Source organism: Schistocerca piceifrons, chromosome 4, assembly GCF_021461385.2.
Source record: "Schistocerca piceifrons isolate TAMUIC-IGC-003096 chromosome 4, iqSchPice1.1, whole genome shotgun sequence".
Lineage (NCBI taxonomy): Eukaryota > Metazoa > Arthropoda > Insecta > Orthoptera > Acrididae > Schistocerca > Schistocerca piceifrons.
This window is the reverse complement of record NC_060141.1, coordinates 4,738,077-4,756,752: the sequence shown is the minus strand read 5'-3', so window position 1 is coordinate 4,756,752 and position 18,676 is coordinate 4,738,077. Positions and strand designations below refer to the sequence as shown.

The following is an 18,676-nucleotide window of genomic DNA, read 5'->3' as shown; positions in this document are numbered from 1 at the left end:
AAGCAGCTCATACGACCAAGTGCGTATCATTAGTTTCCAGGAGCAGTGTACTACAACTGATTAAATGAACTAACATAATAAAATATCACACCACCTGTTAGTGTAGTGCACCAACAAAAAATAATGAACAGGGTAGAAAGGTCTACGTTCTTGGATGTGCATACCAAAGCAAACTTAAAATGTGAAAAAGCCTCCTAAAACATTTACTTTTGGCATAAGAATAAGTACCACCTTGGGACATATAAACACACACACACACACACACACACACACACACACACACACACACACACACACCTACCATGTGGACGGGACTATATTTTGGCAGGTGGACTGGGATGAGAGGCTGTGTTGGATGTGGTGGATAAAAAGAAAAAGAGCCAGGAAGAGGGAGAAGGGATTTACAGAATCGGTATATGCTGAGAGGATTTTAAATTATCAAATTTCAGAGAATGTATAGCTTTGCATTACACAGTACTTGAACAATGATAAGTACCCGCACATCTCCTGTGGCTTCTTGGAACATGTTAAACAGATGGTTTAAAGAACCAGTAACAGAGATAGATTTAAACTGCAACTGAAATTCACCAAGGGAAAAATTTATATAGAATGCATCAGAAAACTGCATTAGTTGAGGCAGGTTTAGTTTTCTTCAATTCTACTTAAATATTGCTTTCCAATATCTCTTACCATTCTCAAAATGTTTCAAATAACTTACCTCCACCCTGTGAACTTCCTACATGCCCCTCTCTCATTAATAGCAACAAAATAATTACAAAGCACAAACTTAACTTATAATGAAGTATTAGTTTTATGAATACAAATGTTTTGGTGACCAAATACATTCTACGTACAGGGTGTATATGCGGAGAAGGAAAAAAAATTCCCGGATTTCCCAGTTAAAAATACAATTTCTCCCGGGTTAAAACACGCTTTTTCCATTTTAAGTGACAGTATACTTTTCCTTATCAATCCTTTGAATGGTTATGGTTTCACATACGGGTGTAGAATTTTGCGGCACTTTAGAAAACGAAACTCAGAGAAAAAGACACGTTTTGGCAATGTTTTTGATGTGCAGCAACATGTACGCTGTGTATTTTCGTATTACAAAAGTATACATTGGAATTCCACCAAACACCTCATGTTACTTTGAGAACGATTGAAATAGAGGTTGCGATGCGCTTTTGTAAGCCAGTTATAGCTCATGTCACTTGATCTCGCCAGCAGATGACAGCGGATATTCAGAGCATAAGAGACGTGATATAGTCAGCCAACAGCAACATCACTGTTAAGTAGCACAAACACACAAACAGGGAAAGTTAATAGCTTAAATTAATATACATAGTGTTGCTACAAGAAAAGAAAAGCTTTCACATATAATATTGGTCCCTAAAGTTATAAAGCAGCAAGAGAAGCTAAGCTTTCGCATATAATGTTAATCTTTTTAGCATGTGTTACACTTTTAAGATATATCTCACAAATGTGCCAGTAAAATTACTAAGTAATGACATAAATGTCTGTTCTTCAGGGTTCAAAATTCTTCTGAATGGCTCGTCATCAAGGAGTTGATTTTTAAATGAGAGTCAAACGCTCTGTGATTTTAGAAATTCATGGTACATACTCGCACATAGTTCAACTTACGTAAAAGGATATTTTCAAACCACCATTCGCAATATTTTCCCGCAACCTGTTAGAAATAAGTTCGTTCCAGCAGTTGCCAGAGAGCGCAGATAACAGGCGACACCGCGCTTATGCAGCTATCATGACGTAGGAAGCCCGTATGTACATATGTGTAAGACATTGAAAGATCATACGTTATGTCCTAAATGAAATAAGACATCAAAGGATACTCAAAAGAAGTAAGACATCAGAGGATACTACAAGAGCATCGGAATTTCGTTAACCATACTAAAATGTGCGCATTTAAAGTGCATACTTAAAGTGCACATTCATGTGTCCAGATTCCCAATGAAGTAGACCTCGACCTGATATTAGGCTTTTCAGTGTGGATACAGGATGTAAATTTTCTTGGAGCACCAGTACTGTATTATATCATGTTTGGTTCATTATTATGGCATAATGGCATATGTGCTAGGAGACGAAAACGGACACTTGGAATGCAGTGAACAGTTGAAACTAGCCATTAATGTGAAATTAAACATTTCGTTTCAAATACACTGACTGCCTCTGCGGAAAATGGCAATAAAAGTCAAATTTCTTTAGCAAACAGACAAAAATAACTTCATTGTTCCACAAGGCGATTAATGCTTGGCTGTCAGAAAGGTGGAAATAAAATAAAATCTGAAACTAATGATAGTTTGGCCTTCCGTAATTATGTGAATGTATTTAACTCGCTTCATAGTTTCCGGCCACAGATATCCATTTTGTTTTCATTTGACGTGAGAATAAACGAAGGGGAAACAGCAAAATCACTAAATGTAAACACGAGTCACGTGGAGACTACCCACTATAACTCAGACTGCTCTGCACATCAGCCCCGGATCTACGATATTTGCGAACCGGGTCAATACTAAAAAAAAAAAATCGAATTTTCAAAAGTATGTTCATGTTGTAGCGCACATCTTTCTGAAAAGTCTGAAACATAAAACATGTGTGTTAGAGGAAATGTAAGACATATTATTTGGTCTTAAGTGTGCCAAAGTGCAGTGCCACGCCTCTTCATAAAGCATTCTTCTACTGCACGTCACTGTAAAGAAAGGACACATATCTTCAATCCTTAGCTCCTTTCGTCTCTAATCTTGCTACAGCTTTACATGGCGTGCTTTCCTTTCTGCGAAAGAATCTATTACATCAAATTTCGTCAAACTTTTGCTACATGAGAAATCGAAATGTTGTTATCTAATACTGAAAAAGCTGTTAACACAAATAATACCTGAGACTGGTGTGGTTTCTCGATCTGATTATGTCTATTTTGTCACTGTCTGCTAGATAAAACAAAATAGGCCTTTCTAATATTGCAGCAATTTTGTAACACACACCAAATAAACGAGACTGTTTTGGCACAAATGGCCATTTTTATAACACGGCAGAATATAATTCACGAAGTACCAATACCAAATGCCTATTAGGCCTACTACAAGCAAAAAGCTTCATGTTGGGCAATAGTTTCACATTTCATTCATACGCACCAGTTTCTCAAGCATGAGATGGAAAAGTAGTATTACGAAATTTTTATATAAATTTGGAATCGTCTTATTCTTCCATAATTCGTGTGATGTCCCCGGTTTTTCTTCTTCCTCGTTCTAACAATCTTGTCATCACCAATTCTGTAGCTATTCCTGCTTTTGTCAAAATTTGTTCGCCGATAAACTTCACTAACCCTGCCAGAATCAGAGGTTTAGTTATCCCGCGACTGTTTCCCGGTTAGGTGTTATTACGTGTTCGTCACACGGTTTCCGCGTTACTTCCAGAATAGAACTGAAGCGGCTGCTAGCCGGGGACTGTACAACTGGCCCTTACTAGTGTAGCTGGCAGACGTTTGCATGAGCACTGTGTGTCGTCGTTATATATGGCGCATTTCCTTTGCAATTTAAGTTATTTTCGTTTTTTTCTCTCATTTATGTTTTATTGTTGAAGTATTATTCTGCAGTAGTGGGATATAGTAATACCCTTTGTTAGAGTATCGGTTCTTACCAGTGAAAACGACAAAAATTTAACCAAAAACTAAAACACTGAAAAATTCCCGGAATTCTCCCAGTTTTCTCCCTGATGAAAAAATTCCCGGGTTTTTCCTGGATCTCCCGGTTGTCCCGGGTCGTATACACCCTGAAGTACCTCCACACAGATTTGCTATCCTCTGAACATTCCTATGCCAGAAATAAGGAAAATTCCAATAGCAATAAAGGATGCTCCTGGATGGAAAATAAGGAAAAGCAACCCACTCACCACAGTGTGCCAATGTGTGGAGCACAGATACACACAAAAGAGGCAGCGATCACACTAGCTTTTAAGCTCTTTGTCTATTTCTAGTAAAACACACACACACACACACACACACACACACACACACACACACACACACACACACACACACACACACACACGCGCGCGCGCGCGCGGTGAGACTCAACATTATTCAAATGATATCTCATTTCATTATATTTGATCAACACAGGCAGGGGGCGGGGGGGTTTACATAGTGGAGTGCCTCCAACATCAATACATTTATGGAGGAAACATCTGTTTTAAAGCTTACTATAAACAGTTTTCTAATCAGTAGAACACAATAATTACAATTTAAAAAGTGCCTACATCTAATACATCTAACATTAGGGAATGACTGGCAAGAGCAGGGGAAAGAAATGCAGTAAAAGAAGAAGGGGTAGCATTGACAGATGAATTACTGAAGGCAGAAGAGCATAAAGTTGGTAAAAAGATGAGGGCTAGTAGAAATCGTTGGGTAACAGAAGAGATATTGATTTTAATTGATGAAAGAAGAAAATAAAAAAATGCAGTAAATAAAGCAGGTGAAAAGGAATGAAAACGTCTCAAAAATGAGACTGACCGAAATTGCAAAATGGCTAAGCTGGGATGGCTAGAGGACAAATGTAAGTTTATAGAAGCATGTATCCCTAGGGGGTAAGATAGATACTGCCTACTGGAAAATTAGAGAGGCCTTTGGAGAAAAGAGAACCACCTGTATGAATATCAAGAGCTGACGGAAAACCCATCCTAAGTAAAGAAGGGAAAGCAGAAAGGTGGAAGGAGTATATAGTGGGTCTACACAAGAATGATGTACTTGAGGGCAAGAGGATGTAGATGAAGCTGAAATGGGAGATATGATACTGTGTGAAGGATCTGACAGAGCACTTGAAAGACCTAAGTCAAAACAAGGCCCCAGGAGTAGACAACATTTCATTAGAACTACTAATAGCCTTGGGAGAGCCAGCCGTGACAAAACTCTTCCATCTGGTGAGCAAGATGTATGAGATAGGTGAAATACCCTCAGACTTCAAGAAGAATATAATTATTCCAGTCCCAAAGAAAGCAGGTGTTGACAGGTGTGAAAATTACTGAACTATCAGTTTAATAAATCATGGTTGCCAAATACTAATACTAATTTTTTACAGACGAATGGAAAAACTGGTAGAAGCCAACCTCAGGCTAAGTCATTTTGGATTCCGAAAAATGTTGCAACACACGAGGCAATACTGATCCTACGACTTATCTTAGAAGATATACAGGGCTATTACAAATGATTGAAGCGATTTCATAAATTCACTGTAGCTCCATTCATTGACATATGGTCGCGACACACTACGGATACGTAGAAAAACTCAAAGTTTTGTTCGGCTGAAGCCACACTTCAGGTTTCTGCCGCCAGAGCGCTCAAGAGCGCAGTGAGACAAAATGGCGACATGAGCCGAGAAAGTGTATGTCGTGCTTGAAATGCACTCTCATCAGTCAGTCATAACAGTGCAACGATACTTCAGGACGAAGTTCAACAAAGATCCATGAACTGCTAACTCCATTCGGCGATGGTATGTGCAGTTTAAAGCTTCTGGATGCCTCTGCAAGGGGAAATCAACGGGTCGGCCTGCAGTGAGCGAAGAAACGGTTGAACGCATGCGGGCAAGTTTCACGCGTAGCCCGCGGAAGTCGACGAATAAAGCAAGCAGGGAGCTAAACGTACCACAGCCGACGGTTTGGTAAATCTTACGGAAAAGGCTAAAGCAGAAGCCTTACCGTTTACAATTGCTACAAGCCCTGACACCCGATGACAAAGTCAAACGCTTTGAATTTTCGGCGCGGTTGCAACAGCTCATGGAAGAGGATGCGTTCAGTGCGAAACTTGTTTTCAGTGATGAAGCAACATTTTTTCTTAATGATGAAGTGAACAGACACAATGCGCGAATCTGGCCGGTAGAGAATCCTCACGCATTCGTGCAGCAAATTCGCAATTCACCAAAAGTTAACATGTTTAAAGTTTACGGCCCCTTTTTCTTCGGCGAAAAAAACGTTACAGGACACATGTATCTGGACATGCTGGAAAATTGGCTCATGCCACAACTGGAGACCGACAGCGCCGACTTCATCTTTCAACAGGATAGTGCTCCACCGCATTTCCATCATGATGTTCGGCATTTCTTAAACAGGAGATTGGAAAACCGATGGATCGGTCGTGGTGGAGATCATGATCAGCAATTCATGTCATGGCCTCCACGCTCTCCCGACTTAACCCCATGCGATTTCTTTCTGTGAGGTTATGTGAAAGATTCAGTGTTTAAACCTCCTCTACCAAGAAACGTGCCAGAACTGCGAGCTCGCATCAACGATGCTTTCGAACTCACTGATGGGGACATGCTGCGCCGAGTGTGGGAGGAACTTGATTATCAGCTTGATGTCTAAAGAGGCACATATCGAACATTTGTGAATGCCTAAAAAAACTTTTTGAGTTTTTGTATGTGTGTGCAAAGCATTGTGAAAATATCTCAAATAAGAAAGTTATTGTAGAGCTGTGAAATCGCTTCAATCATTTGTAATAACCCTGTATTAAGGATACGCAAACATATGTTTTTAGCATTTGTAGATGTTGAGAAAGTTTTTGACAATTTCGACTGGAACACTCTCAAATTCTGAAGGTGGCAGGGGTCAAATACAGGGAGCGAAAGGCTATTTACAATTTGAACAGAAACCAGACGGCATTTATAAGGGTTGAGGGGCATGAACGGAAGCAGTGGTTGGGAAGGGAGTGCGACAGGGTTGTAGCCTATCCCTGATGTTATTCAATCTGTATATTGAGCAAGCAGTGAAGGAAACAAAAGAAAAATTGAAAGCAGGAATTAAAATCCATGGAGAAGAAATAAAAATTTTTGATGTTTGCCAATGACATTGTAATTCTGTCAGAGACAGCAAAGGACCTAGAAGAGCAGTTGAATGGAATGGATGGTGTCGTGAAAAGAGGATATAAGAAAAACATCAACAAAAACGAAACGAGGATAATGGCACATAGTCGCATTAAATCAGGTGATGCTGAGAGAATTTGATTAGGAAATGACACACTTAGAGTAGTAAATGAGTTCTGTTATTTGGGGAGCAAAGTAACTGATGATGATGGAAATAGAGAGGATATAAAATGTAGACTGGCAATGGCATGAAAAGCGTTTGTGAAGAAGAGAAATTTGTTAACATTGAGAATAAATTTAAGTGTCAGGAAGTCTTTTCTGAAAGTATTTGTAGAGTGTAGCCATGTACGGAAGTGAAACATGACAATAAACAGTTTAGACTAGAAAAGAATAGAAGCTTTTGAAATGTGGTGCTACAGAAGAAAGCTAAAGATTAGATGTATAGATCATGTAACTAATGAGGAGGTACTGAACAGAATTGAGGAGAAGAGGAATTTATGGCACAACTTGATAGAAGAAGGGAACGGTTGGTAGGACACAATCTGAGGCATCAAGGGATCACTAATTTAGTACTGGAGGGAAACGTGGAGGATAAAAATCAGAGGGAGACCAAGGCCTGAATACACTAAACAGATTCAGAAGGATGTAGGTTGCAGTAGTTATTCGAAGATGAAGCAGCTTGCACAGGATAGAGCAGCATGGAGAGCAGCATCAAACGAGTCTCTGGACTGAAGACCACCACCACCACCACCACCACCACCACCACCACAACAACAACAACAACAACAACTAACAGAGCATATAGTGGTGTAAGCCACCAAATTTCTCTTAAATGTGCCTACATGTTAGACCATTGTCCTGTCAAAGGCCAAAAATATGTGAATTTTGTACAAAGTCAATGGAGTAAAGCACTTATTGGAGTATAAACCCTACCAGCTATTTCCTTCTACTTTTTCATAAAACATTTATATCAAAGTAAGCAATTTTTTCATTTGGCATCGAAGAATGCTCTTCTAATATTCATTTAATTATTTAAATCAATGGTTGCCCAAGCAGTATAATTAATGTAATTGGCAGCCACCTCCCACATTCCCTACCAAGGACACTGCATTGGAACAAACAATAACACACTATTAGATAGTTACTAATAAACTTTTCAATATAGTGTTCCCATGTGCATTAATGGACGCCTGAGTGAGATCATACATACAGTAGAGTTTTTTCAGACAGCTGTGTTTCCATATTCAAATGAGATACTGTGAACAACAACTCAAAAAAGGAAACCTTTGTTATACAGCTGCACAAACCATTTTGTAAAGACCTTTCCTTGGTGTGAATGAATGGAACAAATAAGCTAACTAGGACTAGCTGGAATATGCTACCGACTTTAGTCCAATTTCAGTACATCAAACAGGTTACAAGATACTAACCATTCACTAATTTGTAATGTTTAAAAATGCAAAATCCAGGATGGAATGTAACAATATTATGATGGGGATAGTTGCTACTCACCATATAGCAGAGGTGCCGAGTCGCAGATACGCATAACAAAACGACTGTCAGAAAATGAGCTTTCGTCCAGCAAGGCCTTCAGATAGAAAACACACACACGCGCGCACACACACACACACACACACACACACACACACACACACACACACACACACACACAGAGTCTGCCTACTGAGGCCACACCTGTGCTGTAGCCTCAGCAGCTAGGGACTGCAGTCATCTCTGTGTGTGTGTGTGTGTGTGTGTGTGTGTGTGTGTGTTCTATCTCTGATGAAGACCTCGTTGGACGAAAGCCCATTTTCTGACTGTCTTTTTGTTATGCATATCTGTGACCCAGCACCTCTGCTATATAGTGGGTAGCAACAATCCTTTTCACAATATTGCTAATCTGTAATGTTTTTAGTAGATTCTGCTACAAACTAATTCTGCTTGCTAGAAAGTAGCACAGCCTCATGGCTACAACACAACGAAAACATTTTAACCTTTTATGTGGACACCAATAAATGGCAAACAAGCTTCTACTCTTGGAACTCACTCTCAGTAAAAAGCAATTCAATATAATACTGTGTGTGAATCCAATAAGCACAGCAAACCAATGCCCACTACTACTACTACTACTACTACTACACACTATATTTTACACTTTTCTTAGGCATAAGGAACTAATAGTATTCACAAACCAATTACAGAATAAAATTAGAACTACTGATAATTGTCTTCACTGAATTTAAGCAAATTAGACAGTTTTCATTATACCTTCCACAGAAGGAGCTGCACAGCATCCAATAATACATCTTGTCTTGTTTCATATGGCAACACATCTAATGGTGCCGTAATGAACATCACCTCTATAACTTGCCGCCATGCGTCAACATAGTGAACTGTAGCACTACTCCTTTGTCGTTGCTTGTTTATTCTAATTGCGTATTTCAAGACCTCCTACAAGGAAAATAAAAGCATTATTTGTAGTATGTTGCTAGTATTAAAAGAAATTGTTCATTAGAGAGGAAGGTGGAATAAACTTCATTTTCAACATCCTTATGTAGATTCTAGAAACAGAGAAAAAAAATTAAGCAAATTCAACTAATATGTTAACATTAATATCTTAATCATACAAAAATTTAGAAACTGTTTGATTTCAAAATTTTCTACGTGTAATGCCAAAAACTCAACATTTTTTTAACAAATTAATTTCATTCTCTTAGATTTTTCAAGCCTTTATCATCTGTACAAGAAACAATGGTGAAAGACTGATTACAGATGAACAGACAAAGAGAGGCCAAGAGGAATGGGTTTCTCAGAGAAAGGGTTGCTTGTACACGATTTCTCTTTCCCCATTACTTCGCCCTCATTTCTCTGCCTTCCTTTCCATTCCTTCACTCCTTCCTTCCTGCTGCTCTCAAATTCTTCAGAGAACCAACTGTACGCATTGTAAAGGTGTGAAATTATAAACATGACTTAGAACAAGCAGTGTAGTGCCAAGGCAGAATCGGGCCAAGGCAAAACTGAGCACTGGCCAGTGGAGTGCGCAGTCAGTGGCTTCGCAGCTGCCTCTGTGTTGACAGACCTGGTGTCAACATGATGTTTAATCTTCTTAATAAATACTTTCATACATACTCCGCAAGCCACTGTATCTTGCACGGTGGAGGTTACAATTTACCACCACTAATCACTTCCTATTCCAGTTGTCATCGTCATCGTCATCCAACATAAGGTGCTACTTGGGCGCCAGGCTGAGAGGGGCTCCACATGCAGCACAACTGTAAGATTTCTAAACAGAGTGTGTCACAGTTATTGATGGCCACTCGGAAGGACAAGCAGAGGGGCACCTGAGCGCAATATTTTTATCACAATTAGTAGCAAAAACTGACACACATTAAACTGTACGAGGGGAAAGGGGAGGAGAGTCCAAATGACAAGACGCTCGTGCAGAGAAACGACGTCGAAACGACTCTGCACACTCATCTACATTACACAGATCCACACTATATACGTGGTCACCTACACTATACAGATCCACATTATACGCAGTCACTTACACTATACAGATACACTTGAAACCCTCCACAAAGTAAGGGGACCGTTGTGCGCAGAGGAACAAAACGAATTCAGATTGAACAGTCAGTTCTACGCCTCGAAGTCTCACAGCCGACGATGCCGTACAAATCTTTCTTTTTGTAATATTGATCACAATATTAGCACATACATCCTAAAACAGTAAATATGTTTTGAAAAAGGTTTCAGTCACGATCAAACACAGTTTTTTGCTCATAAACGGTTTGGTGAAATTTCACCATCGTCAAGGGGTTCACTTTATTTTCTGTCAAAGACAGGGTAAAAACTTGCATGATAAACATAAAATAAAATGATACCCACTTGTAACTTACCAACTCTTTTCGTACGCTCTGTCTTGTCGAATTTCTTCTCTGCTTTATTCCACACAGATTTTTAGGAACTTCAGCGTAAAATAACTGTACACAGTCTAGTCGGAATTTACTTTCACCTCATTTGTGTTTGTTGTTCGTAACTACCTCAGATGATCAGTTTGCTGGTCTTGTATTACACTTAATTATCAATACAGATTGGCAAGCTACATAGGCTGTAAGCCTTCAAACAAAACCAGTAAACTAAAAAACAAAACAATAATAGGTACTATTTTATGTGAGTGCAGTTTTAACATGTGTGGGGGATTTGTAGCTGGACTAGTTAATAAACTAACCAAATGTAACTGGCTCATCCAGTGCAGTCCCCAATAACCAGTCTTTCCTTCTCATCCCATGTGTTAAGTCTCCCCTGACCCAGGGTTCTGGGCAACTTTTCCAAACTCCACCCCTTTTCCTAAAGCTCTCCAGTTCCTTCCCCTTCACCCCTTTTCCTTCTGCTGGAAGAAGGAGCTACTGGTTCCGAAAGCTTACATAAGTAAAACCTTTTTTATATGTGTGTTCTGCTGCAGCTACTGGTGAGTAGATTTTTCGTCTATCAAATTACATTATATTGTGAAAAATTGATTATATTCATTGTTACAAGAAACTAACCTTCTATTTTAGTATAGTATACGCTTTTGGAAATAGAATAATTGGGGCAACAAAGCTGTAACACTGTATTTCGGAAAGTATTCCATTTTAAGAATGGGACATTCTACAAGACAAAAATTTTCAATACAAATTACTTTCGAAATATTAACTTTTGGACAAAGAAAATGTTTCTTTGAATGATGGAAGGGGAGGGAGCTTTCAAATAAGCTATTGTATATCAAACTTCAAGCAAACAATTATTAGCAGGTTTGAATATTAACTCAAACATAGTTCACAGTAACATAAATTATGAATATTTATTTAAGTAAAATGTTTACATATGAACTAAATATATTATTGTCATCAGCAGTCGATAAAGTATACTATGAATAATGAAGCTTAGTGAACATCTTGCTTAGACAATGGCCAACAGCATGTACAAATTTTTATAAAATATGGAACACTTTGCTATCTGTGCTACCAGTTCTGGTTCTGAACCATCATTAATGGCAGGAAAACTATCACAGATGTATCACATGCCATACAAGTATGCTCAACAGGAATAGTACACTGAATAGGAGGGTGTCTAGGACATTATACATGACACTGATTAGACCGCTGATGACATACGAAGCTCCTGTCTGGGGATACGCAGCGTCCACACACCTGGACCGCCTTCAGAAAATACAGAACAAGGTATTACGTATCATAAGCAATGCTCCTCGATATACACGGACAGCGGACCTTCAGCAAGAATACTGACTGGAGATTCTCCAGGAGGTATTCAAAAAAACTCGCCACACGACTGTACAAGAAATCAAGTCACTCTAACAATCCTCACATCCTACACCTGGGCAACTACGATCACAACCATAGATGGAAACACAAGCGCCCAAAGACACTCCTTAGGGACTAACCATCTATGGTAACTTCGTAACTACGCAAACGACACAATGAGGCGAGCCCCTGCACATCAGCCACTGACTAGCTTGCTAGCTGAGCCTCTGCCATGAGAACTGGCAATAGCAGGGAAGCCAAACACGACTCACAAACAAACTCCCAACACATATCACACTGCCAGTTCTTTTGAGGACCATTGAACTGACAAGCCTACGACGACATAGCTATGTTACAGGAGGAGGAGCAGCAGCAGCAGCTGCCCCAGGAGACATCGTCGGCCTAGCAGCAGCAGCGCTCACCTCCTCGACAGGACTGATCATTCCATGACAATCTGGCATCGCTTCTATGGTACTGATGCATGACACCCAACAGCTAACATAACCTTACCTTGCACGATCTATCGCAGATAGCAAGAAACCGCTACTGCCCTTACTACCCAACCTGACACTGTCGCAGAGGTTTTTTTCCCTTGGCACTTTTTTCCCTCTGCCCTTCAAACCGCTCTTCTATCAAGCTTGACTCTGTCGAGCTTTTCGACCACTTCTATCACCCAGATGCGCCCGTATTAATGGGTAACCCTACCCAGACGTACGGATAACATCGCAGTTCTTCGCTCCTGTGATCTCCTCGATTCTAAACACTAACAATGCAGAGGTGACAGTAGACCTTTCGAGTTGGTCACAATGTTTGTGTGAGTGTGGAGAAAAAAAACACGTGACTATTAGAGGCAGCACAGTGTTACTTCTCTCTCTCTCTCTCTCTCTCTCTCTCTCTCTCTCTCTCTCTCTCTCTCTCTCTCTCACACACACACACTCTCTCTCTCTCTTTTAATATGTAAGTTAAGTGAAATGCTATATGAATGAAAATTTGACAGTTCTGTACACAAGCTACATAAATTGTGTGTACAGCGAAGGAAACGAACTAAATAAGTTAATAAATAAACAAAACATTGAAATTTCTTGGCAGAGTAAAATTGTGTGCCGGACCAAGACTCGGACTCGGGACCTTTGCCTTTCGCGGGCAAGTGCTCTACCTCTCAGCTACCCGAGCACGACTCATGACCCGTCCTCAGAGCTTTACTTCTACCAATACCTACTCTCCCACCTTCCTAACTTCACAGAAGCTCTCCTGAGCGCTTCTGTGAAGTTAAGAAGGTAGGACACAAGGTACAGGTGGAAGTAAAGCTGTGAAGATGGGTCGTGAGTTGTGCTTGGGTAGCTAAGATGGTACAGCACTTGCCCGTTAAAGACGGAGATCTCAAGTTCGAGTCTCGGTCTCGCACACAGTTTCAATCTGCTATGAAGTTTCATATCAGCGCACATTCCACTACAGAGTGAAAAATCTCATTCTGGAAATAAAACATTATTTAAAGAGTAGAGCTGCAGCAAATTGAGCTATTCCAAATTGCTGTCTCGCACACTAACAATGGTGAAACTTCACCGTAACACGTACGGGTGAAAAGAAGAGAGAAAAACTGTGTTTGCTCACAGCAGCATCCTTCTTCAAAACATATTTATTTGAAAACAAACAAGCACAAAGAGTGAGCTTTAATTTTGAGATACATATCCTTGTAAGGTTAGCAGTAAGGTAACGCTACAAAAGATGGTATGAAACAGTAATCAGCAATTTTTTTCAGCTTCATGCCTTACTCTGCTGTTTTACAATTCAGAAAATGCAGATGAATGATGTGATAAGATTCGTTAAAAATCAAAAAAAGGTTTTTCCTACCTGTATTTCTCCCATGACAAGTGGTCGCTGTGCTGTGTTTGATGTATTTTGAAGTATTTGCAATTGTTCCATTAACCTTTTGTGCAACTTTTTCACATCCACAAGATTTCCATTAACTGATGATATCTGACACTTTGCAATTAGCTGTTATGGGAGATAAATAAAAGAATACATTAATGGAAAAGACATTGCTGAAATTAATACAGGAAAATTCCCTCTTTTTTATTTGTTGGAATTTTACCTGTGATATCTGTGCAGGTTCAAAAAATTCCCACGCTGGCTGTGATATTCCTGGCACTTGGAAATCAAGAAAATGGAGCAGTACCAGTAACGTCTGACGACTTTTAGGCTTCTGCGTGATACCTACAATAAAAATTGTAAAACTGAAGGCTGTATGATGTAACTCAAAAGTACTGGAAATATCAAATTTTTTAACACATTTGATACATGCATGAAATGTAAAAGCAATATGTCAAAGATTATGTAAAATAAGGGAAAAGCAACTACTCGTTTATAGTGGACTGATGTGTGGAGCACAGAAACACACAACAGGAAAATGTATTCACACTAACTTTTCTGTTATGTGTATAATGCTCCACACATCATTCTGCTATACCCAAGTGGTTTCGCTTTCTTTATTTTATGTATTGTACCTTCCAGGAATATCCAATTATTATTGTATGTCAAACATGGCACACCACAACACAGCATACTACCAACCTAAGACACACTGATGACAACTGGAGGTTGGAGCAATGACACATTAGTGCCTGCTTCTGTGAACTTCAACCATCATGGCATCTTACAATGTCTTCACTGCAGTTTCAAAATGGCAACACCCACTGTTTTCTACTCCCAGTGTTTCTCAGTCCATTCTATTTTTAGAGTAATTTATTTTACATTGGTGTCTCATTAGCAACCTATACTCTTATTTATGGATTTCCCAGGTGATATATGCAGACTTATATTCTACTCCAGTTAGGCTTTCCCTGAATATAAAGTAAAGGTTTTTTTCGATGACACACACTAAGGCAATTACCATCCATATCAGCACTCTGGTAGGGTCATCTTTAGGCATAAATCACAAGAGTCTGTGAACAAGACCTTTCTGAATTCTATATAGTCCTCTACACATTTTCTAACTCCTAATTAAGAGTTTAGAGAAATTTTTCCTTGCACGACGCCTGTCCCTCTTACTGTTCTGTTTTATTGTTATTTATATTTCACTTTATCAGTCAGTCCTGATCCAGTTTCGCGCAGTGTGGCCATAGAAAGGTTGACATCTGCCATGATGCATGCTGCAAGTTGCAGTCTAACAAAATGCAAATACCAACACAATTTAGAGAGCTGGAAACGTCCTTAGGATATGTAAACATTTAAAATAGCCAATAAAAGAGACTTTTATTAATAAAAAAGGGTGCTTTCAACAGTCCAATGCAAATGGACCTATCTGTCAAAAGAATACACCATAAGAGCAGCCAAGATGCTGGTTGAAGTTCACAGAAGTAATGACATGGTATAAATACCAAGCCACTTTTAGGGTAACATACAGAACTTCAGTATGCCTGGTGAACTGGATGAACTTTCTGGCTTGTCCTTCCACATGAAAAGGGCTAAATTAGTATTTCAATGCAGAGACTGGTCATTCTACTTTTTTCCTTTGAGAGAGTGCCAATGTAGCTGTAGTGCTCTCATCCTGGGATTAAGTACGCAATCAATGTGCGGTACTGTCTTCTAGTATATACTAACCATTACCAAACTTCTGAAAATAACTTATTTGTCATAAAACAAGTATTCCTCACTAAAAAATGAATTAATGTCTCCAAATACATTCTATATAGTTACCATAGTTCATAAAACCAAAGCTTTTTTTCTCAGGCATGGGAGGGGGTCCAAAGTGACTATCTACAACAATTTTATATTTTGTTCAAAGTAATTAAATAAAACTGAAAAATAAAATTAAAATAATAAATAGATCACAGTGAAGTAACCACAATAAAATTTGTCAGTCTTCACCAGTGAGTTAATGCATTACACAGTATTTACATACCAAGTCCTTTGGGCCTGAAGAGGTATTGCTCATTTTCAATTAGCTTGTATGTTCTCACAGGCTCCTGTGTGCTTTCTTGAGGGCTACTTGGCTCACGAACTAGAAGGTCAACCAGACTGGTAAGGTGAGGGATCTGCTTGCTTGCTGCTGTCTCTCTTAATTCAATAGCTATTATTTTCAGTAGCCATGCTACTTGATTCAGCTCTGATGCTATAAAAAAATAATGAGAAATACAACATTCATAATAAATCACTAATGTTTCTGGACGAGGGTTTTCTGAAATGTAGCCTTTATAAGGCTATGAATAAAATACAGCAAACTTAAAGGAATATTAAAAAAATAAACCTATACCTTAATATAACTTCTTTACACAAACACTCTCCAGATTTAATCAGTTAAAATATCTCACAATTACTGCTACTCGCCAGCAGAAACCAGCAGATACAATCCGATAATGTCTAGCAGTTGCCCCGAGGAAATATTGTGGAAAACACAAAATGTGATCCAGCAGCAGGCCTAAGTGCCACACTGGCTGGTATCTTGACTGGCTGAAAACTTATCTCTGCATAAAATTCTGCTGCCTCATATTGCAGCCAGCTCATGACAATTTTTCAAGCATGTGCTTCAAGAGTGAGATACCTCTTGTAGCTTTACTTTGGCTACACTTTCATTATTCAGTACTATCTGCTTCAAATGATGCAACAATTCTTTTGTTTTCCTGACAGAGTGCTGTGGAAGATTGTCAAGCAACAGCTCAACATCAACGGTTAGATTAAGAGGTTCAATACAGATGTCTTGCCAAATTTATTTCATTATTTTAAAAGTATCTCACATTAGACTTCACAACTGTAATTTTATAATCCATAAAATTCAAAACTAAGTTCCTTTAGTGTCTCTAAAAAACAAGAGACATTGCTAGCTAATAGTTTTTTTATGTCTAATATGTACAAAACCTACCAAACACTGTACTTGTGATATCCATATAATGTAATGTTAGTTTTTTATTCTTATTTGGCAGTTTTAATGTGATAACTGGAAAGTACTGCAATCCAACACTGAGAACGGGGACCACAGAAGTCCTCTTTCTAAACATGCTCTTGTTAAGACCACTCTTTACGAATGATAAGGGCAAACAAATTCCAGAAATTTTTTTACAACTTCTTGGTAATCAATTCACAATCTGCTGCATCTCATGTACAAGTAGACTATCAGAATAAAATCCAACATGTTTACATGAATAAAATATATGATACAGTTACTACATGGAAACATGTCTAAAAGTAAGACACTTACAACTGTATTCTGGACCAAAACGAACAGCTGCAAGATGTCGAGCCAAGAAATTGCTGCAGGTGCGCAGGTAGTTCAGCACAGGTTCCCTGGTGTTGTTGTTGGCGCACAGGTAATAAAGCATACTGTAACAGGTTTCCAGTAAGCTTGGATGAGGAGGTACCATGTACAATGTAGTTTTTGATGTCACAGCTGCATCCATGATAGATAACATCACATGAAGGCATGTGCGTGGCGTTCCCTTCACACCTGTAATACAATTATGTCATCGTGCCACAGGCAACAAATATAAGTTAAGCTTAATAAATAAATCAAATGGAACAAATGGGCTACATAGTCTAAATACGACCAACTATTATGCTTTTTAACCCGATATTCATTTAAGTAATACCTGTAGCAAAATATAATTTCTTCTCAACACATTTGCTGTTAGTTTATTTGCTAGCATAAATTTCTCAAAGGAAAAGGAAGATTAGAGTTTAACCTCTTGTCAATGAAAAGGTCATTAGAGATGGAGCTCGAGCTCGAAACAGACAAAAATAATCAGAAAACACTTTGACAATGACCTATGGTAAAAAGTCATCTGTCAGCAGGAAGAAGAAATGAAGGAAGATACCACTTACAATAAACTAATTAGAGACAAAGGATAAGCACAGATAGGTAAATGAAGGAGAAAGAAATTAGCAATGTCTTTTTCTTACTAATCATCTCTTAACTGTTTTAGAGAAACAATGGAAAACCTAAATTTGGATGGTACAGACAGAGATTTCAAATATGCCCCTCCCAATCTCAATTCATTGTTTCAAATGAAGAGTGCAGTTTTTCTTTTGTGTGTGTCCTCATAACAAATCATCTTATGTTCTAAATTAACTGTTAACCACAAACAACCAATCAAACATATAGTTGCAATGGCAACTATGTAAACATACTTTTAGCAACTTGTTTAAATCCAGAATGAGATCATTCTGGAAACATCCCCCAGGCTGTGGCTAAGCCATGTCTCCGCAGTATCCTTTCTTTCAGGAGTGCTAGTTCTGCAAGGTTTGCAGGAGAGCTTCTGTAAAGTTTGGAAGGTAGGAGACGAGATACTAGCAGAAGTAAAGCTGTGGGGACCGGGCGTGAGTCGTACTTCGGTAGCTCAGATGGTAGACCACTTGCCTGCGAAAGGCAAAGGTCCCGAGTTCGAGTCTCGGTCGGGCACACAGTTTTAATCTGCCAGGAAGTTTCAACTTGCTTAAATGTTCTTCAAACAACGTTTCAATATCATAGCACTCATCATGAATATGACATATAAAACTTGTGTGTAAACAACTGGG

The 18,676-nt window shown here is 38.9% G+C and overlaps 1 protein-coding gene across 1 annotated transcript in view; it reads right to left on the bottom strand.

Moving 5' to 3' along the window:
- Positions 1–18,676, bottom strand: part of LOC124795177 (nuclear pore complex protein Nup205-like) — a 295,244-nt gene that overhangs the window by 41,122 nt on the left and 235,446 nt on the right. The window contains exons 19-23 of the mRNA XM_047259077.1: positions 17,364–17,609; positions 16,071–16,280; positions 14,262–14,386; positions 14,021–14,164; positions 9,135–9,317 (exon numbers count right to left, since the gene is read on the bottom strand). Coding sequence (XP_047115033.1) covers positions 9,135–9,317; positions 14,021–14,164; positions 14,262–14,386; positions 16,071–16,280; positions 17,364–17,609 — 908 coding nt within the window. The remainder of the gene's footprint in view (positions 1–9,134; positions 9,318–14,020; positions 14,165–14,261; positions 14,387–16,070; positions 16,281–17,363; positions 17,610–18,676) is intronic.